General features: G+C 35.9%; 1 protein-coding gene across 3 annotated transcripts in view; it reads right to left on the bottom strand.

Moving 5' to 3' along the window:
• LOC110441456 (lysosome membrane protein 2-like) overlaps positions 1-23,796 on the bottom strand; it is a 42,725-nt gene that overhangs the window by 3,354 nt on the left and 15,575 nt on the right. For all 3 annotated transcript variants that reach the window (XM_021484606.1, XM_021484608.1, XM_021484607.1), the window contains 10 exons: positions 19,921-20,081; positions 10,812-10,953; positions 10,260-10,469; positions 9,094-9,185; positions 8,255-8,304; positions 6,706-6,775; positions 5,843-6,021; positions 5,134-5,252; positions 3,909-3,982; positions 1,333-1,384 (listed from right to left, as the gene is read on the bottom strand). In XM_021484606.1, the coding sequence (XP_021340281.1) occupies positions 1,333-1,384; positions 3,909-3,982; positions 5,134-5,252; positions 5,843-6,021; positions 6,706-6,775; positions 8,255-8,304; positions 9,094-9,185; positions 10,260-10,469; positions 10,812-10,953; positions 19,921-20,081 (1,149 nt within the window). The remainder of the gene's footprint in view (positions 1-1,332; positions 1,385-3,908; positions 3,983-5,133; positions 5,253-5,842; positions 6,022-6,705; positions 6,776-8,254; positions 8,305-9,093; positions 9,186-10,259; positions 10,470-10,811; positions 10,954-19,920; positions 20,082-23,796) is intronic.

Raw genomic sequence — 23,796 nt, 5'->3', positions numbered from 1 at the left:
TGTACGTTTACCCTGTACGTTGTTACATCGTAATACCTGGCTGGGACTGTTCCTTATCCTATCCTCGTACGTTTTACCTGTACGCTGTTACATTGTAATACCGGGCTGGGATTGTTCCTTAACCCATTCTTTTACGATTTACATGCACTTTGTTACATCGTAATACCTGGCTGGGATTATTACTTATCCTACCCTTGTATGTTTAACCTGTACGTTGTTTCATTGGAATACCTGGCTGGGATTATTCCCTATCCTACCCTTGTACGTTTACCCTGTACGTTGTTACATCGTAATACCTGGCTGGGACTGTTCCTTATCCTATCCCTGTATGTTTTACCTGTACGCTGTTACATTGTAATACCGGGCTGGGATTGTTCCTTAACCTATCCTTGTACGTTTTACATGCACGTTGTTACATTGTAAGACCTGGCTGGGATTGTTTCTTATCCTATCCTTGTAAGTTTTACCTGTACGTTGTAACATTGTAATACCTGGCAGGGATTGTTCCTTATCCTCCCCTTGTACGTTTAACCTGTCCGTTGTTACATTGTAATTCCTGACTGGGATTGTTCCCTATCCTATCCTTGTACGTTTAACCTGTTCGTTGTTACATTGTAATAACTGGCTGTGATTGTTCCTTATCCTAGCCTTGTACGTTTTACCTGTTCGTTGTTACATTGTAATGCCTGGCTGGGATTGTTCATTATCCTATCCTTGTACGTTTTACATGCACGTTGTTACATTGTAATACCTGACTGGGATTGTTCCCTATCCTACCCTTGTATCTCCGATATCAGGTACATTTGTGTTTATTATCAAATACAGTTTTCTGCTAGCGACACATTTATGAAACATTATTGATGGTTTTCCTCTCACAAAGTGAGTTTGAGAATATTGACTACAGTTAAATATGTAGCGTTTTGAGTATCGACATAATTAGCTATTTTGGTGCAAATCTGCAAATCTGACAATACATGTGTTGTTTATAATTAAGATAGTTCTACATGAATTGAACAAGGTTCCCTAGAAGTGATAACAAGATCAGGAATTTTAGGAATAAGCAAGGTACATGTATCTTCAACCTCATCAAGCATTCTTAAAGGATGGTATTATGTCGTTATCTAGAAATCGCCATTTAAATATCCTTATAAAACAGTCTCGCTAACATAAAACAATTTTACTGTAAAGCGCTTGTAATAAAACAAGGAACTGGTTATTGTTATTTGCGGTTAACAAATTGTGGAATATTCGATTGGTTGAATTATTGTACAGACAATATTATTTACACTAATAAAATATTACTTAAATACAGTTTCCTTTATGATCTATTACCTCGTTAAACCAAAATACTGGAAAGTAAACGTCAGGTATGCTCTTCACAATTCTGTAAAAATAAAAAAGAGACACATATTGATAATGATCCCCGATAAGATTGGTTTGATCATATACAGCATCAAACAAAGGACAGAGCCCCAAGGGACCTCATCCTCGATATCCAGGGGTTACGCTGGAGGAAGGGACCTAAACACTCATTAGAGTTCTAATCGAAAATGTCTCGTCCAATCTGGCAACAGTGGTCATGTTTGGCTTTTTGATCGGCACGAAAAGTAATACCACTTGTTGGGGGTTTCATAAAGATCAAAGAACACTTGTTGGATAAATCTTAAAGACAATTTGTACCAAGTTTGAAGCAAATCAGTGCAGCCGTTCCTAAGAAGCAGTCGTCCAAAATGTCTCAGCCAATCAGGGGCTAGGAAGGATATCCTTATCTTTTGGATAAGCACGTTAAGTAAGAACACTTGTTGGAGACCTCATAAGAAATATTTGTACAAGATTGATACGAAAACTACGATCATGTATACAAAGTTTGAAGTCGATGAGTTCGGGGGTTGTGAAAAAAACGAAAATGTTAATTGTTAACGGACGAGGCATGATGAGCGACGACGGACGGAAACGTGGTAATAATAGATCACATGAGCACCGTGTTAGCCAATAAACATGCAACGAGTACATTAAATAATCTTTCTGTTGATTGGTTCTAACTTTTATTTTACAACAATTATGAAAGAAGTTATTTCAACTTATATAAATCACTCCTGTTAATCACCAGTCACTACAAATGATAGCACATTGATAGCCACAGGAATAGAAAGAATCTGAGCAAACAAAAAATGAACGAGTTATTAAAGTAGAAGTTATGTAGTGTATACGTGAATGTTTTGGACCAAACAAAAGTCAGTAGAATCCAGTGAATCAAGGGGTTACGCTCAGTTATTGACGTTCTCTGCAATTATGTCTTGACAAAATCGAAGGCACAAAGGAAGCTATTTGAGCTATTTCATGTGAAAAACAGACCAATACCAAGGCCGATACCTGTCCTTTGAAGGTTACAGAGGAGTGATATCGATCTTCAAAACCGGTCAATTTTACCGTTACGCTGCCGAACCGCTTCTTGAGATGTACATGAAAGGTTCACACTAGTCTACATGTATCTACATGTACATGAAAGGTTCACACTAGTCAACATGTATCTACATGTACATGAAAGGTTCACACTAGTCTACATGTATCATCCGCAATGTAGTGCGAACAGAGTCTTCAATGTCGTCGTCATGACAGAAATCGGGGGATGTAGAGAATGTAAGAAAGCGTAACACGTGGAATTTAGAGGATGTCTGCCACCGTGTCCAACGCATTAACATCGTAGGTTCGGCAGGGCAATCAACATAGATGAGTTCTTATTTTCCGGTGTTCAAGGATTTTGCCGAGACTGATTGTCGAAGTGTTTGCAATACCCGCTGAGAGTACATCGGAAATCTCAACACCAATTCATGTGCGTTTTATGCTCAAGCGACATATCTAAGGAGACACGATCTGTCTATCGCCGTTATTTCCCTCTGTATGATTATCCTTTACATTATTCAACGGAACATTCGTGCCAATTTAGAGCTTAGGAAAGGAAAGCAGATTCGTGGGTTTTGTTACTTGCACAGTGACCGAGTAGATGAAAATTAAACGTACAGCACTGTTGATATTACTCGGCGATCTCTGTCAGTTCAATTGCAGAAGATATGCTGACGTATTTGGAAAGTATGGCACTTATTAGGAAATATCTGTTACTTTGTAGCAAGATAACAGCAGAGGGAATACTAATATATTTCAGCTCATGTTGTCATATACTCCCGAGAAAAACATTTTCGGATGAAATAAAAATAAACTATAACATGCGTTGGCTATGCTCATATTTTTTGTGGGATCTCTATTAAAGGGCACTAAGCTATGTTAGTATTACAAGTCTAATAACATACAAAAACGTTTAAACAGTCGCACACTGCAATCCCAACATTTGCTATATGACATACAATATCACAATATACAAATTATATGACTTACAATATCACGATATGTTTGGTGTAATTGTACTTTCTGAACAACACACAACAGAAATGTTACAATGCTAAATACATATCACATTCAACTCCCGGATGTATGGACAATATCGCAATATGTTGACTCTTCTATATATTAGAGTCCATATGAATTAGTTAATAAAAACAAACTGTGCACAATGCAAACCATATTGATACTGTAATAAAATACCATCTATTTATAGAGAACGCTTTCCAGCCTTTCCTTGGGTGGTCTTTAATCAGAAGTTCAGCTGCATAACGGAAGTACGTACAGATTAATAATGCCACCACATCTGTCTGCACTGTTAATGCATCCTATACAAGTTATATGATGATGATGATGCTGCCAATAGTGATATAGAAATAATCAGACAATGGGATTGTCCTTGCTAGGAAAAGTACTATCTGCATATAACGTTTCCTTACAGTCATCTTATAGTATGGTACGTTAAATTTACCATGTGTAATTACTAGCTGATCCATATACAATGTACTCACTCAAAAGATGGATTGTTTCTTATAAGGATATTAATTTGGTACTTCCTTTCTGTCCTTAAAACACATCCAATATTCTGCAAATAAAAAAATGTATGAAGTGAATTACAAAGCAGTTTATGTGTTTTCATATCAAATTATCTATAAACAGCGTCTATTGTTGTCTCTTCAAATAATAAGATTCCCTCAAACGAGAGACGATCATTAAAATGAAAGATAACCCCAACCCCAACCTGTTAATAGGTCGTATTACAAGGTTTATATAACTATGAAAAGTGTATCATTTTTCTTAGCTCACAGTAGAATTATGTAAGCTGTTGATACCCGTTTTGTCATTGTGCTGTATATATATATGTTTTAAATTTAAGTTGAAATATAACAGAACTGATGAGGCTAGAAAGTAGAGTTTAAATTGTCCTTGCAATGTTTTGTTATTTGAAATCAAATATGGCCTCTATGAGAGCAATTTTAAATATTTGCTTTAAATTTAAAATCAAATTCCACTGAAGCAATTTGGCTGAAATTTAATGGAAATGATCGTCGTATGGTGCAGGCAATAATGAAGCTGACTAAAATTATAACGATATTTTGTTGCATATGTCTTTTTTTATCCCTTTTCTTTGCGGCAGAAGAATAACGCCTCTATTTTAGGCCTCCCCAAAGTGATCTTTGTTAAACTTTATGTTGTTTTAGTTAATTCGTGATTTGCCACCTCACACGGGACACAATTTTATTCGCCGAAATAGAAGGTCGGGTTGATGTATTTTCGTGCATCACTTAATTAATGTTTAGTACCTTAAATAGGTTATATTAGTCAATGTTAGTTGACTGCTTAACTCGTAGAAAAGAAATGTTATGTTGTCTCAAAAAGAACGACAACCTTACCTATTTCTGCAAGTTATATTTTGCCGGCCTCAAATTTTTCTCAGTTAAAGCATTTCAGTATTCTTCTACATTAATTCTCTCCCTTGTTTTTGCTTTAATTTTGTAATGGCGGTACATCGTTTCTTACCTGCATAAACGCGTTCAAATGTTATTCAATAAAGTCACTGATAAAGTAACTAACATACAATTTGAACATTTATTTTCAAAAGCGCTAATAAACATGAACAAATATACAGCTATACATAAACAGTACCGACACTTAATCTGAATTAAGGTTTATTGTTATTGGTCTATTCGAAGTGCCTAATTTTATATATGATCAACTAATATATACACTACATACTTGCATTACATCCATATAGGTTTCGTGGAGGGACACGTCAGGACTCATTCCATCCACTCCTTTTATTACATTTTCGTCTGCATAGAGGAAATGGGGCATGGATACCGAAAAAGGGGAGCCTGAAACACAACACGACACCATTGGAAGGTGACTGCAACAGTCTTACATAAGTCACTGACATATTATACTTTTCACTTATATAATGGCAATCATGTTTCCGTATCAATTCCAGATAAAATAAATACTCACTTCACACTCAACGTTTTAAAATACGTTTTAAAATCTGGAAGAAGTGAAACAATCGAAATAATGATTTAAAGGATTGTATGATTTGGTTGTATCACATTGTGATGGACTGATTGTTACACTCAACCAAATAACCACGTTAAAATTCACTCTGAAGAAACTGTTTGGAATAGGTTTAACCTGTCTTATAGATATCGTAGGTAACACGTATATTTCCTCAATCTGACAAGGGACAACATAAAAGCTTATCCATGCTAAGTACAGTGTTTTGTCTCGGGTTATATAAGGGCGGTTAATATGTATTTGTTTCCTTATCGATTCCGGTTGTTCTTAACCTAAATTTAGGTTTTGTAAATCATATTAATATCGTTTAGGGGTTTTGTTTATCTGCAGAAAAAAATACTTTCTGCGGTATCAGGTAGTTTTGTAATTTGATTGGGGACTTCTTATTGTATCCTCTGACCTTTCCTACAGACGCTGATGTTGTACAGTCCACTAGGGAGGCAGCTGTCTCTAGGTGTACAGAAGCCTGCGTTGGCAGGGTTGTGTTCGGGGCTGTCGAATATATCACGAGGATGCGCGAACCTGTACGTATCTATACCCCGCACTGTCGATTCTCTCTGGAAATCCACCGTCATAGACCTAAGGTGATATCAGAAAACAATCTGAAAGTCCTAACGTGATACGGCACATGGTAAACCTTTACGATTAGGCCCATACAAGTAACTGTGGTTTGACTATTTTCGAGGTGGCACTGCTACAATAATGTATACTTATGTTTCTCTCGGTACTAGAACAAATTAAGTGCACTATCGTCAAAAGGAAAACGTTTTAGTTGATTTTTGCAGTAGCGAGAGATATTAACCCTAGTCTGTTGTATTACCACTCGATATAATCCGGAACAGCTAGGCAAACCGAATACGTGTGTTAATAGGGGAAATCAAGATTCCTACCGAAACTGTGCAATAGTCAGGTGTGCAGCAAATATTGTGAGTTTGCAGACATTAGATATTATACATTCTTATACAAAAACAGTCTGCCCCGTTAAAGATTATGCTATGAAATTGTATGATAACGCTAAATAAAAGCCAAATTAAACACGGAATATACGACGTTTATTTCAGGCCGATGAGCGTATCGAATAACATTAGACACCACAATTTAGGATTTCGTCATTTGCACCATTGCACAGAATTAGAGTTATGTCCCTTGCAGTTAAAATGTGTATGGTTCTCATTAGTTATAACGTAACCCACCAAGATGACAATATGTAGGTCTCACAGTACAAAACAGTCTTCAGATACACGACGTGCGACATTTGCTCACCTGCAAAGCTCCGAAAAAAAGAATGGTGGGTGATCGGTTTTCTTAATGAATGGATGAAAAAGGTTACCATCTGTAAGAATAAAAACAAATATTGTAAAATGTATGCCTAACTTTAACCGTTCGAACATGGTTTCAACCAGTCTTTGTATATAGATACGTTGATAGAACTTCATGAATTGAACATCACATCACCAGCGCAAGTGAACAAAATTGGTTTTACAAAAGTCAATACGAAAAGGAAACAAATCAGCTATTGGGGACACATCAAAACAAAACTGTATTTGTACCCCTCGTCCACATAAAGGCGAAACTGTAATCTGCGGAAATGTAAGCAATTTCTATACCTCAGCATGCATCCATCATTATATCTCATGTCAAATTCAGGTCACAGCCATTTAACGCCTTTAACATGACAATGACAAACATGCATAATTCATGCAGTAACCTCATTATAAGACTATACTTTCACAAATATATTACATTTAAAAAGGCTTACCCCATCATATAGAATATACACTTACACTAATACGTGATAGCGACAATGAAATACTTTTGTTTTCTGCCCTTGGATTGAAGTCGATTATAGGAAAAGTGTATCATCGTGTCAAGTCGATATAACAAAATGACAACAGCAAAAGAGAAGACACCAGAACAATGAAGGATCTAATAAATCCACAGAAAACAAAGACATGTTTACATGCAACTTTTCTCATTCACAGGCATGGGTTCTGTCGATAGCCAGGGGTTCTGTCGATAACCAGGGGTATACGCTCACTTTCTCTCTCTGCACCACTGGAAGATGTCATAGCAAAATTGAAAGCTCGGTGTGCACCGCTTTGTGGATGAGACGAGGAGACTTGTTTGATTCGTTGATGTACATCAAAAGAATTTCGCGGTCGCGTAACGGTAAAACTTACTGATTTTGAAGTCGGACGTCGCTCCTCTGTAATCCTCAAAGGACAAGTATCATCCTAGTGATTGGTCAGGTTTTTTTACCTGGCATCAGTCAAATAGCTAGCCGCGTGCCTTCAATTTTGCTATGACATATTCCATGGGTGCAAAGAGCGAAAGTGAACGTAACCCCTGGAGTATCGAGGATGGGGTTCTGTGCTCAAACCCATTTATCTATAAATCGTTCGAATCAGGTGACATGATACAAAGTCAGGTATAAACGTTTAAATCAAAATTTTGCTTGAATGTTCTTGAAAATTCTTTCAAATCATCAAAAATTATTAATTTTTATTAACCTATCACCTAAACGAGAAATCGGGCTTGGACACAGAGATTAGTTCTGAGCCTGAGAACGGTTTCATGAATACGAGCCGTGCTGTTTCGAAAGACTGCGTGTTTTCCGAACCAGACTTGATTTTCGTCATATTCGGGTACTTACGCAGATCAATAACAATCAGAGATGCAGGGTAAAAAGTCTTTAGTTATGGTAATTGTCATAGTAAAAATCCCCTCCCATTGTAAATATCAAAACGTCTTTCCCAGTTTGCATTTATAATACAAACAAATATACAAATGTGATACGTATTTGTATACATACCAGTACCGTTTATCATGTTACTCTCGTTTGTGCTCCAGTAGTTCAACTTGCTAAAACACAAGGACGTCATCAATTAAACCTCAAACATTTCTTTATAATAATAATAATAATAATAATTGGAGGTTCGTATATACCGCTTTATCACAACCTAGTTCGTAGGTCGTCTCACAGCGATTCACAAATTATTATCCATGGTTATAAGGCCTTTGCAACCAGCCAACATCTTTCTCAACTCCCTTGGGAGCATACAGCTGGATCTGCCATTTCGGCGCTCACAGCTAGCATTCCACAATTCTAGCACTACCCAAACACGTATTCATTTACAGCTGAGTAGACTGGAACAAGCGGAGTAAAGTATCTTGCTTAAAGATGCCGTGGCTCGAACCCGCAACCCTTCGGTCACGAGCCCGGCGTCCTACCACTAGACTACCGTGTCTCCTGATATATATCACCACATTACAATGAGTAGGAACAATTTCCATTGTTTCGTCATTCAGGCCGGCTTCCTCGTCCGTTTCGGGATTAAAATTGAAGACGACACATTTAAGAGAATAACTGAAAATCGGATATATTTCTTCGACTAGTTACATTGCTCGACTAGTTATAGTTACATTGCTCGACTAGTTACATTGCTCGACTAGTTATAGTTACATTGCTCGACTAGTAACATTACTCGACTAGTTATAGTTACATTGCTCGACTAGTTATAGTTGCATTGCTCGACTAGTTATAGTTACATTGCTCGACTAGTTACATTGCTCGACTAGTTACATTGCTTTTCGATGAAACATGTACCGGGGATAAACCACAGATTTGTAGCTGATATCTAAGACACTCACCTAATACCGTTCCAAAACCGAATGTCGAAATTACTTGCTATACCCCGTTTGCCAGAATCTACAGTCCAGACTCCGTCGTCTGTGTTATTTAACTGCAAGACAAAAATAATTGATTGATTGATTGATTGATTGAGTGATTGATTGATTGATAGGTTTTACGTCCGCTTCACTACCGAATAGTTCGGTTATCCAGCAGACGATCACACAAAAATAATATAAAAAGAGGCCCATTATACTGAATGTATGTAGCTAAATTTAATATAGGAATGTGAATGCACCAAGTCATTTTAAGAGCAATGATCGTACGTCGGAAATGGTTAACGAGAAACAGCATTATTATTGAATGTTAAATAATAGTAATTCGAAGTTCTTATATACCGCTTTATCACAACCTAGTTCGTAGGTCGTCTCAAAGCGGTTCACAAATTATTATCCGTGGATATAGGGCCTTTACAACCAACCAATATCGTTCTCAACTCCCTGGGGAGCTTACAGCCATTTCGGCGCTCACAGCTAGCATTCAACAATTCTAGCACTACCCAACCACGAACTCATTTACAGCTGAGTAGACTGGACCAAGTGGAGTAAAGTATCTTGCTCAAAGATACAACACAGTGTCGCGTCGTGACTCTAACCCGCAACCCTTCGGTCACGAGCCCGGCGTCCTACCACTAGACTACCGTAACGCATTAACTGTATGAGGTGTGTAGTAAGCTCAGTGTGCTTTACTCTAACTCCCATCTCGGTGGGTTATGAGTTGTTACCTAAGCAGCGACGTTGTTTGAACTGGATGGCGAGTGGAAAGTGAAAAGTTTACAGGTAACATATCTATACGAGAGCTACTAACCACGGGCTTCCTCTAAATTCTTAGAGCGAAATGAATCTGACGATTTTGGCTTTAACAATGCACCCTTAACCGACGATTAAGACGAAACCCCTCCTTTTCTGTATCATATTCAAAGAGTTGTATATCTAAATAGTGAGCATTGCCAAAATACGTGGGAATCCAAGTTCCGAAGGGGGTAAATATTAGAAGTAAACATGTTTATGAGAGATTTCTAGCGTCAAGACGAACAGATATTGCTAAAAATGTATCACACTGCATACCATATAAAAAAAAAAATTACAAGTTCACCCAATTCCATTGCACGGTATGTACAACTCACCTTATAGAAAAAGCCGAATTGGTCATCAAACGGAATGTCCAGCTCGTGCAAAACTTCGTTGACCTTGTGTAGGATAGTGTCGTTATAACCCCAAAGCAGGTCATGGACAGAAAGACGAATGAAAAGTTTATTGTCATCTACAGAATCTGCCAACAACTCTGTCATCACCTTGATAAATTCATACTCAAACCGGATCGTATTGAACATTGTCTGAAAATAAAGCACATTCGGTATTACATAAAGATGAGGACATCAGCTGGCTAAATAGCGATCTTTCAATTGAATTTTCAAAAAAATGATTAGATTAAATTGTCAAATAAAACCATGTTATTCAAAAGCTGTTAATGAATGCCTATACGATGATTACGAATATTTAACAAAACAAAAACACCCCTAAATAAGGTCCCTGAGTATTCAATGTTGACATAATATATACTAGTATATTGTGTGTAATATGTTGATATTCTAGATAATATGTATTCCATTTGCGTATTTCTATGACTTATTTTTTTTATCGGATGTTCAATTTCTCAGTGATGGGTTGGTACTGACCAGTAAAATTATGTTGACCGTTGTAAATGTGTCGGACTCTGGCCCCACTGACCTTGACCGGTCAAACACATACGTATCAGGTTCACGATAGGACACTGTGCCGTTTGCGTTGAAAGTGACGTTATCTTTTATCGAAATTAGTCTGCAAATGAAAAAAAATCAATCACAATGTTAAAAAATAACAAGACAACATCAATGTGTTAACCAAATCGTAATACGAAATCAGGCGTTCCGGAAGAGAAAGCGTCTTTGCTTCATAACGCATAGATCAATGCATTAGGAAACGTCTGTTGTAGACGTACCAAGAACTTTATTATATCTTATCTATTATGACATAAGATATTTGTCATTATCAAATGGTTTAGGTTACCTAGATATTTTCAGGTTATGTAAATAATCGATTTTGGCAAATCTAAAAGTATGATAACGTACCGATATTCGACTTAAACATACATATTCAATGCTTTTTGCGTTATTGCATAGCAATTCTGTTTCAATTCAGATGTCCGTCACATAAGCTATGAATGCTATGGCCCAATTGTTGACGTTCTCGTCTCGATCTTTACTTTATTTGTAAGACATCTAGCGAAGCAGATTTATTCAAAGAGAGTACATAACACGAACAAATTGTACACGCGAATGATTTCCTATCGGACACTTTTCGGGTCTTTCCGTCATACAAATTCAAACTTTGCTGAAAAATCTCCAATCATTTCAGACTGTTGGTTGTCACCCAATGGAAATTATGTATAAGATTTAATTCTGCATCAATGTTTTTTTTCACTGTTGCTAAAATGTTGCTTTTGTACTGTTGCTTTTTTATGTTGTAAAATGTAAAATGTATATAAACAATAATATTGTTGTGTGGTGGACCGTAAATGTGGAGATGAAATGCAAATCGTTAACACTTATGATGATATACCACAGTTCTATTAAAACTTCCCTCCCGATATTTAACTGACATTGACCATTGCTCCTCCCTTGACAATGGCGTGTATATGCCTCGAATAAGTATTCATTCCTGAAATATATGCTAAATTTTGAATAATCAGTAATATTTTTCTATGCAATTGAAAATATTTCAAAATTGTTATTAAGGAAAAGGACTGACTTTTTGGAGGATAAGTAATATTTTACTTCAAAAAATGAATTTAATTACATAAAAATATATGTGTATCATGAAATGACACTATTTTGATAGTGTGTTTATGCATTGTGTAATACAGAGTTATAAATGTGTATCATGAAATGTAACATGTATGACGGAGTGTACATTTATAGTGTGATGTAGAGGCATAATGTATATGATGAAAAGTAACTAATTATGTGCTGTATAATAGTAAAATGGAAGTTTTGGTATATGTTTATGAATAAATGTATTACCAACAATGTAACTGTGTATAGATATAATGTAATGTAGTAGTACAACATATATGAACATATAAAAATAGAACTACAATGTATTATAATAGCACGTATAGGTATAATGTAATGCAGTGGTACATGTGTATGTATATAACTTAATGTAACTAGTAGGACTGTGTGTATAGAAGGATAATCAATGTAATGATATTCAATTAATGTAACTAGTAGGACTGTGTGTATAGAAGGATATCAATGTAATGATATACAAGTAATGTAACTAGTAGGACTGTGTGTATAGAAGTATGATAAATGTAATGGTATACAATTAATGTAACTAGTAGGACTGTCGGTATAGAAGGATAATCAATGTAATGATATATAATTAATGTAACTAGTAGGACTGTGTGTATAGAAGGATATCAATGTAATGATATACAAGTAATGTAACTAGTAGGACTGTGTGTATAGAAGGATATCAATGTAATGATATACAAGTAATGTAACTAGTAGGACTGTGTGTATAGAAGGATAGTCAATGTAATGATATACAATTAATGTAACGAGTAGGACTGTGTGTCTAGAAGGATAATCAATGTAATGATATACAAGTAATGTAACTAGTAGGACTGTGTGTATAGAAGGATAGTCAATGTAATGATATACAATTAATGTAACGAGTAGGACTGTGTGTATAGAAGTATGATCAATATAATGATATACAATTAATGTAACTAGTAGAACTGTGTGTATATAAGTATGATCAATGTAATGATATACAATTAAGGTAACTAGTAGGACTGTGTGTATAGAAGTATTATCAATGTAATGATATACAATTAATGTAATTAGTAGGACTGTGTGTATAGAAGTATGATCAATGTAATGATATACCATTAATGTAACTAGTAGGACTGTGTGTATAGAAGGGTAATCAATGTAATGATATACAATTAATGTACCTAGTAGGACTGTGTGTATAGAAGGATAATCAGTGTAATGATATACAATTAATGTAACTAGTGGGACTGTGTGTATAGAAGGATGATCAATGTAATGATATACAATTAATGTACCTAGTAGGACTGTGTGTATAGAAGGATAACCAATGTAATGATATACAATTAATGTAACTAGGAGGACTGTGTGTATAGAAGTATGATCAATGTAATTGTATACAATTAATGTACCTAGTAGGACTGTGTGTATAGAAGGATAACCAATGTAATGATATACAATTAATGTAACTAGGAGGACTGTGTGTATAGAAGTATGATCAATATAATGATATACAATTAATGTAACTAGTAGTACTGTGTGTATAGAAGTATGATCAATGTAAGGGTATACAATTAATGTAACTAGTAGGACTGTATGTATAGAAGGATAATCAATGTAATGATATATAATTAATGTAACTAGTAGGACTGTGTGTATCGAAGGATAATCAATGTAATGATATACAATTAGTGTAACTAGTAGGACTGTGTGTATAGAAGGGTAATCAATGTAATGATATACAATTAATGTACCTAGTAGGACTGTGTGTATAGAAGGATAACCAATGTAATGATATACAATTAATGTAACTAGTAGTACTGTGTGTATAGAAGTATGATCAATGTAATGATATACCATTAATGTAACTAGTAGGACTGTGTGTATCGAAGGATAATCAATGTAATGATATACAATTAGTGTAACTAGTAGGACTGTGTGTATAGAAGGATGATCAATGTAATGATATACAATTAATGTACCTAGTAGGACTGTGTGTATAGAAGGATAATCAAGGTAATGATATACAATTAAGGTAACTAGTAGGACTGTGTGTATAGAAGTATGATCAATATAATGATATACAATTAATGTAACTAGTAGTACTGTGTGTATAGAAGTATGATCAATGTAAGGGTATACAATTAATGTAACTAGTAGGACTGGGTGCATAGAAGGATAATCAATGTAATGATATACAAGTAATGTAACTAGTAGGACTGTGTGTATAGAAAGATGATCGATATAATGTAATGTAGTAGTACAACATATATGAACATATAAAAATAGAACTACAATGCATTATAATAGCACGTATAGGTATAATGTAATGCAGTAGTACATGTGTATGTATATAACTTAATGTAACTAGTAGGACTGTGTGTGTAGAAGTATGATCAATGTAATGGTATACAATTAATGTAACTAATAGGACTGTGTGTATAGAAGTATGATCAATGTAATGATATACCATTAATGTAACTAGTAGGACTGTGTGTATATAAGGATAATCAATGTAATGATATACAATTAGTGTAACTAGTAGGACTGTGTGTATAGAAGGATATCAATGTAATGATATACAAGTAATGTAACTAGTAGGACTGTGTGTATAGAATCATAATCAATGTAATAGGAGACAATTAATGTAACTAGTAGGACTGTGTGTCTAGAAGGATAATCAATGTAATGATATACAAGTAATGTAACTAGTAGGACTGTGTGTATAGAAAGATGATCGATATAATGTAATGTAGTAGTACAACATATATGAACATATAAAAATAGAACTACAATGTATTATAATCGCACGTATAGGTATAATGTAATGCAGTGGTACATGTGTATGTATATAACTTAATGTAACTAGTAGGACTGTGTGTATAGAAGTATGATCAATGTAACGGTATACAATTAATGTAACTGGTTTGTATAATGTAATGTAGTGTGTAAATAATGAACACATAACTACTAGGCTTACAATATATTCTATTTAATTGTAAATGTAAAATATATGTTTATCTTTTTTAACATAATATGGCTAGACTTGAAATTCATTGTTTTTATGAAAACACTTTAGTTGCCTGTTTTATAATGCACGTTTCTTCGATTCCATCAGTTGGTCGTGTACATTAATATACAACCGATTTCATTGGTCATTAGACGTATCTATTAAGCGGGTGTTGCGGTATGAGATTTATTATCCAACAGACTTTCCCGGTTGCCCTACGGCTCTTCCCGGTCTACATGTTTATGTCAGAGACCTACACTTGTAAAGTCCTTCAGGCCGAGTTTATCGTAACGATGTTTGTTCGTCAGAGACCCCTACCCCTGCACCGTTATCGATTGTCTAGACGCTGTGATAAAAATTGACGCAATATATATAACAAGTCACCATTGTCAGTGATTCCGTTTTCATCCATAATTTGTTGATGAATCAGCTGTTATTAAACAGGTGGTGAACACTTTGTAACAATTGTTATTGATTTCTGTATTCGTAAATATACCTTCTCCATTTGTACCTTTATATAACTTCCCAATTAATACCTGTATATACATTCTCAATTTGTACCTGTATATACCTTCTTAATTTGTACCCATATTTCTACCACAACACGCTGTGTTATTCCACTCTCAGATCATAGACTGTCGAATAAATAGGAGTTCTACACCACACGTTGTATATGACCTTCCGTGGTTTTGATTGGTCGAGAATATGAACCTTGACCGGACGACTTTTTTCACGCGCTTTTTGCCGCGTGCTGTTTTGTTTACGTCGTCTGCTGTAACATCCGGCAAATGTTGGTGACTTTTGTGAGGTTATGCGATGGGGACAGGGGATTATTAAGGCAATACCAAAAGAAGATGATGCTTAAAGATTTGATCGCTAGTTTCAGGCAAAATTGCTACAGACGCTCGATATCGTTTCGACGCCATACCGTCGCGTGTCCAGGCCTAAAACCCAGAGACGTATCGATAACATATATGTCTCTGTGAAACCCAAACAAGATCTGTAACAGTGTCGGAAAGTATTTCATTCTCCCATGTCCCGTTTTCAATATTTGGAGGGCCTGTCTATGGCGGAACTCTCACTATAAACGTCAACCATAGAACCTCACGACGAAACGTCCCAGGCGTATGGTTTTGGACAATGACAGCGCTAAAGGTCGTGTCTTTTGTAACTTTCGAAAATTAACTAACTCGAGTGAAATATATACCATAATCAACAACCACTCCTTGTGTAACCTCTATATAACTTCCAAATTAGTACCTGTATATACCTTCCCAATTTGTATCTGTACATACTTTTCAATTTGTACCTATATATATACCTTCCCAATTTTGACCCGTATCCACATTCTCACTTTGTACCCGTTTATAACGTCCCAATTTTTTTACCCGTATATATCTTCTCAATTTGTACCCGTATATACCATCTCAATTTGTACCTTTATATATCTTCTCAATATGTATCTTTATATACCTTCTCAATTTGTACCTTTATATATCTTCTCAGTGTGTACCTTTACATATCTTCTCAATTTGTACCCGTGTATACCTTCTCAATTTGTAACTGTATATGCCTTCTCAATTTGTACCTGTATATACCTTCTCAATGTGTACCTTTATGTACCCTCTCAATTTGTACCCGTCCATATCTTCCCAATTTGTACCTGTACATACCTTCTCAATGTGTACCTTTATGTACCATCTCAATTTTTAACTGCATATACCTTCTCAATTTGTACCTGTTTATACCTTCTTAATATGTACCTTTATATACCTTCTAATTTTGTACCCGTCCATATCTTCCCAATTTGTAACTGTAGATACCTTTCCAATTTGTACCTGTATATACCTTCCCAATTTGTACCTGTATATACCATCTCAATTTGTACCCGTATATACCATCTCAATTTTTACCTGTATATACCTTCTCAATTTGTACCCGTATATACCTTCTCAATGTGTACCTTTATGTACCTTCTCAATTTGTACCCGTCCATATCTTCCCAATTTGTACCTGTACATACCTTCTCAATGTGTACCTTTATGTACCATCTCAATTTTTAACTGTATATACCTTCTCAATTTGTACCTGTTTATACCTTCTTAATATGTGCCTTTATATACCTTCTAATTTTGTACCCGTCCATATCTTCCCAATTTGTACCTGTAGATACCTTTCCAATTTGTATCAGTTTATGACGTCTTAAATACATTTCTGATACGAGATGTGTTTGAAAGCTCATCGATATTCATGATAACTCGGGAATGTCGGTTACACGTTGATAATTTGACACACTAAAAAGTAACTGCTTCGTAGGAATAAAAGAAACCTGTCAAATATAATTCGACTGGTTAATTATTTGCATAAGCATAGATATTTATATGTACTGAAACATATAATACATTCCAGTGCGTACAGCACGAATACATTGTATCTCTTCTCTAAATCATAAACATTGAACAAAATTGAAGTTGAAAGAGTCAGATGTTGCTGTATATGTATTACATGGTTAGTCAGGGTTTATGTTTATATGCAATTGGACAAAATCCTGTCATTTCTACAGGAAAAGGAGGAATTTGAAGAATTTGCTATGTTTCCCCTATTGGGCCCGGCCCCTCTACCCCAAGGAGGGGTCAGATCCACCGTTGATACACAATTAGTTCTCCTTCACCCAAGGATGCTTTAGACCAAATATATGGATATAATCCTGTCATTCCTACAGTAGAAGAAGGATTTCAAAGCCATTTTTCTGTTTTCCCTATTTTGCCCGCCCCTCTGTTGCAGGGGGTTAAACCCCCAGTTTTTACAAAATTGGTCCCCCTTCACCTAAGGATGCATCGTCCCAAATTTGGATAAAATCCTGTCATTCCTACAGAAGAAGAATTTTAAAAGAATTTGCTATATTATCCCTATTGGGCCAAACCCTTCAGGCCCCAGGGGTGTCAGACTCACGATTTATACAAAATTGATATCCCAATAGGATGCAACTGTTCAAATATGGTGAAAATACCTTCAACAGAAGAAAAAGGATATTAAAGCTTTTCTTCTATATCCCTTATTGGGCCTGTCTCTCTGCGCCCAGAGTGGTCAGGCACACCGTTTATACAATATTGGTTCCCCTTCACCAAATGATGCTTCATACCAAATTTGGACAAAATTCTGTCATTCCTACAGCAGAGGGGGACCACACTCACTGCTTATACAAAATTGAGTCCCTTTTGCCCAAGAATGCTCCAGACTAAATTGGGATGAAATCCTTCAATCACTATGGTAGAAGAAGGATTATTTTAAGGTTTTACTTCTATTTCCAGATTGGGCCCTGCCTCTCTGCCCCTAGGGGGCCACACCCACGTTTTATACAAAATTTACTCCCCTTGGCCAAAGGACGGCCCAGACTAAATTAGGATAAAATCCTTTAATCCATATGGTAGAACAAGGATTTTTTAATGTTTTACCTCTATTTCCCCTATTCAGCCCCTCTGTCCCGAAGGGGGGATACACCAACCCTTTATACAAAATTGAGTCCCCTTGGCCGAAGAATGCTTCGGACGAAATTAGGATAAAATCCCTTAATCCACACGGTAGAAGAAGGATTTGAAAGGTTTTATCTCTATTTCTCCTATTTAGCCCTGCCCCTCTGCCCCCCAGAGAGGCCACATCCACTGTTTATACAAACTTTAGTCCACTTCTCCAAAAGATGCTCAAGACTAAATAAGGATAAAATCCCTTAATCCCTACGGTATAAGAAGGATTTTGAAGGTTTTACCTCNCCCCCCCCACCCTCACCCCCAGTGGACACATCCACTGTTTATACAACATTTAGTCCCGTTGGCCCAAGGATGCTCCAGACTAAATTGGAATAAAATCCCTTAATCCCTAAGGTAGAAGGGTTTTAAAGGTTTTATCTTTATTTCCCCTATTCAGCCCCGCCCCACTGCCCCAGGGGGGTCACACCCACCATTTATACAAAAAAGTCCCCTTGGCCTAAGGATGCTCCAGACCAAATTTAGTAAAAATCTACTTGGCCGTTCAGGACAAGTAGCGTTTTAAAGGTAAAGTTGACGGACGGACGACGGACGCTGCGGTATGGCATAAGCTCACCATGGTCCTTCGGACCAGGTGAGCTAAAACCGACAGATGTTACAAACCCTGTTAAACGTAATAATATGTCATCTATCAGTTATGGTGCAACACAAGCATCGTCTTGTATTATACTGGTAAAAGATATATTTTTCAAATTAATTTAATTATATTTATTACTTTTTATATATGCAATAATCAAGCATGTTTTAACATACATATAATACATACATAACTGTATAGCCTCTTCAACCAGTTTGATTTCGTCCAATGGGATAACAAGCCGGTATTAATTCCAACGAAAATATTCATTTATGAGTAAATGCATTGCGGTTAATGAACGATTACTATCTAGGCTAGGTACTACAGTGGGATATAGGGTAAAGTTTAATACTAATGTAAACTCCACACCTGTATGTGTATGGTCCCTTTGGGTGACAGCTATTTATACTAGGTACTACAGTGGGATATGAGGTATAGATTAATCTTAATGTAAACTCCAAACCTGTATGTGTATGGTCCCTTTGGGTGACAGCTATTTATACATGGTACTACAGTGGGGTATGGGGTAGTTTAATATAAATGTAAACTCCGCACCTGTGTGTGTATGGTCCCTTTGGGTGACAGCTATTTAAACTAGGTACTACAGTGGGATATGAGGTGTAGTTTAATCTTAATGTAAACTCCAAACCTGTATGTGTATGGTCCCTTTGGGTGACAGCTATTTAAACTAGGTACTACAGTGGGATATGAGGTGTAGTTTAATCTTAATGTAAACTCCACACCTGTATGTGTATGGTATCTTTGGGTGACAGCTATTTATACTAGGTACTACAGTGGGGTATGGGGTATAGTTTAATACAAATGTAAACTCCTCACCTGTATGTGTATGGTCCCCTTTGGATGACAGCTATTTTCTTATTCATTTTAGATACTTCCTCTGGATTCATTACATCAAAGAAATAAAACTCAAAATATATTGGAAAAGGCGGTTCCTTCCATGCTCTGTATACAAACGTCCCCTCTTCCAGGGTAACTTCCTGTTTTGATAAAACAAAAACAACAAAATCATTACTCAAATGACTTTGAAATATGATGAAAATCCCGTAACACAATTCAATTAATTATGGTGACCTATCTAAATTGAACAACTAATTTCTCGCCGAGACAAATTTTCTGTAACACGTGTTTTATTTGGAAATTCATATCGTATGATGAAATATCACACATGTGTGACTTGGTGAATTTACGTAGGTTCCAAAAAAGGGCAAAACAATTCTCATAATTTGTTCTAGGGGTGCCAGCCTGTATAATTTATTATTTAGGCACACCAGACGTTAGAAGACACTATGGACACACTTTGATAGTAGTGACATATCTGTAAGATTCCTAATAATTTGCAATACCCTGAAGCATTCAATAACACTTTCAACCTCACTAGGTTACTGGTCGAATTCTGTCAGATTTCTTGGCCGAACACCTATCTAGGGGGGATTTGGACACACAAACAGCAAGGAACGGAATAGAGCAAACATATACTGATGAATAGATTCTTGCGAAAACCTAATGAGGAAGAAAGTTGGTCTTACTCCTAGCGATGAACAGGGTACAGTGTAAGTAATGCTTAGAACTGTAGATAATTACGTGAAATATACACTTTGTTTCCCCCTTAAAAGTTCCCGTCTTTGTGTATGCTTTTTATTTAAATTATCATGGTTTCTGTCACTATTTGATAATTACTGATTAGATTAGGAGAGTAAACGTGTATGGAACGCCGATACTATATGTATTTTATATTTTTGGATAAAATACAAAACACTAATATAGAATATCAAAATAGCGCATAATATCAATTTTTCGTTGTAAATCTACCGTTCAATGTTTACCACTGAAGGCTTTCCGTTAATGATTTACAAAGATAGGTGTGCTACTTGAAATTGCATTATGTAACATCACTATGGAGCTTGACCGCTGAACACCCGACTCACGTGTTCTTAACAAATGACACATGCATGATAACAGTTATTTATATAAAAAAAAGTGTCACATGTGTTCACCTGATCTTCGATAGCAACTTTGCTTAAAGTGGAGAATTCGACCTCTATTTTTAATACATTCAGAAATTACACACAGCGTAGCAATATTACTTTAACGTTATAGATCTTATGAAGATGTTGTACAAAGCGTTATCGATGTCACATACATGTTAGATCTGGTGTAGTATGGTATGGTCGAAATCTCATCTCGTGCAAAAGTTTGTTAACAAGTTAAGAAACGATTCTTGTAACACAATTAATAAGTGTTTATATACGACTTTCCAATGACTAGTACGGTATGTACTCTGTCACCTTCATCACACAAGTAACCATTGAAGCGTGTGTACAAAAAGGTGTAAAATGTGTACGAGTTGTCTACAAATCAATGTCGATTCGGCTTCGCTGTACGCGTATGTACAATAGTACACTTTTAAGCAAATGTTTTTGCCAAAATCATAACAATTACATGGTCATTATTGCAATCAGACAATCTGTTTTCTTATCTTATGAATTAATAATAATATTGATCGTAATCAAGTCAATAGGATTGAATTTTTCTGTGATAATTGATTATTTTTATTGTTTTATTTTACATTCAAGGAACAAAATGGCTTTCTCCTTGGATGTTTTGTAGACTTGTGTCAACTTTCAATATAAATATATATGTGGTTGTGAAAACCGAACCATAAATTTTGTAGCAACTTCCTTGACGTTAAATGCTCATTTCAACAGACCTCACACTTATTATCAACTGTTGGCTGTCGACTGTGTTCTCTGTCGTATGTTAATATAGCTGATAACCTAATTCAAACAGACTCAATCTGAAGTGAGAAGATAACATCTTGTTGATGGTATGCTGACAGTTGACACATCAGTGTACTCTACCTTGTTGTATATGTTGTGTAACGTGCTGGCGGTCAGCCATGCATTCTGTGAGATGAAGGTGAGGCTTATGTAGCGTAGAACTCGATTTATTACCAGCACTATATGGACGCATCGTAGAGCTATTTTTTTTAAATTGTTCACCATCTCATTTGATCAAGATGAGTACCCCGCCATCTTGAAACAAATATCTACCTTTTTAGCCTTTTTCCAAGTTATCTAGACAACTGCAAAGATCGCTTAACAGTTTGGTTTATAACATATTTTAATAAACTTCAAAGCATAAATGACACGGTACTAAATGCAGATAAAACACTTAAACCGGAAAATCAAGTTCGGCGAAATATATTTAAATGGCACAAAAGAATGACACAAAAAAATGGCACAGTAAGCGAAGCTTGCGTAAGGATGTCCCTTAAGCACATTGGAAGAACGTCTTCAACAAGTTTGACGGTCCTATATTTGAAACAGCTACTAATCTCGATGTCCGGACAGTCGGGTGCCTCAGATTTTAGTAAAATGTTTTTTATCTTGCAATTTCCTGAAAGCTGATAATACGGAACTCGAATTTATTTTCGATTTGTTGATTGTTTGCAGAGGGAATTCAATGCTATACTAAATTAAAATTATCAAAACACCAGTTGGTACAGAGTCAATACTAATATATAGTGTACCAATCGATACCCAAACATCAATCTGATCTAAATATTGAAAGGGTTTTCCCAACTTTCGCTAACAATAAATAGCAACGAACGTCATTGCAGATTTAATGTTAATTCCCAAGATTTACCACAAAAACATTATAGGATGTTCATATAAAGTTTTTCAGTATGACATAATTCATCTCCATACATGTACGTATGTAGATGTTTTCATTTTTTATACTAAATATGAAAAACAACAAGAGAATAACGAGTGTGAACAAAACTATAATTCGAACTCAAAACCAATAAAACTAGGACAAAATACGACAGATGATAGGCTTACATGACGACCATTGAAAAGGTACAAGGAGAATAAGACCAGGTGCTCCGGAAGAGAAAGCGTCTTCTGTTTGATTTACGACACCGGTCTTGTCAAGATGGTTAAAACCAAGTAATCTGAAGTCTTCATACCGAGAACTGAGGTATTGACGACAAAACGACAAGGCACACTAATGTTAATCATTAAAATAAATCGACCTTCATACCACACACACAAATAACGTATTGTCCTATGATTGCGAATTTAAAACTTTTCAAAAGTCTTCATCAACCTGCATCTTTGGAACGTTTGTGTTTTAAGTTTTTCCGTCAAGTCAACAGAAATACGAACGGTGATATAAATATATGGATGTAAACCACTCGAGTAAGCTTAACGAAGGCAAAAATGGATAGAATAGTATGCAATGACTGAGTTTCATGTGGACAGTATCTTCGTTGAGTTCTGCACACTATAGTCATTCCTCTGCCAACTCGTGCCTTCTTTGATCTGTTGGCAGACTTGTTTGTTATGAATTTATTACGAGTTTGCTGTAATATTATGACTTCAAGGATAGATGTCGACTGCTGATGGCCAAACTTACAACACAAGGTTTCTATATGCTGGTTGAAGACTATGGACGAGTTCCGTTGTCGCTATCACGGTCTGACAGGGAAATATCCCCTTTCCTGTCTTATATGATGTTCGATATGTTTTGTTATGGTCATAAGCGTGTCATAAGGTAGCATAGCATAATTAATTTGAAGTGTACAACTGTTCCCAGTGTTCAACTCAAGATCCAATCCTTATATTTCAATCAACGTGTTTTTTTCAATAATTGTCTCGGGTTCTGGAGCATGTGAAAGTCTACGTATTG

Source organism: Mizuhopecten yessoensis, unplaced genomic scaffold (assembly GCF_002113885.1).
Source record: "Mizuhopecten yessoensis strain PY_sf001 unplaced genomic scaffold, ASM211388v2 scaffold715969, whole genome shotgun sequence".
Lineage (NCBI taxonomy): Eukaryota > Metazoa > Mollusca > Bivalvia > Pectinida > Pectinidae > Mizuhopecten > Mizuhopecten yessoensis.
Note: the sequence above shows the minus strand (reverse complement) of the source record. Positions and strands in the feature narration are given on the sequence as shown.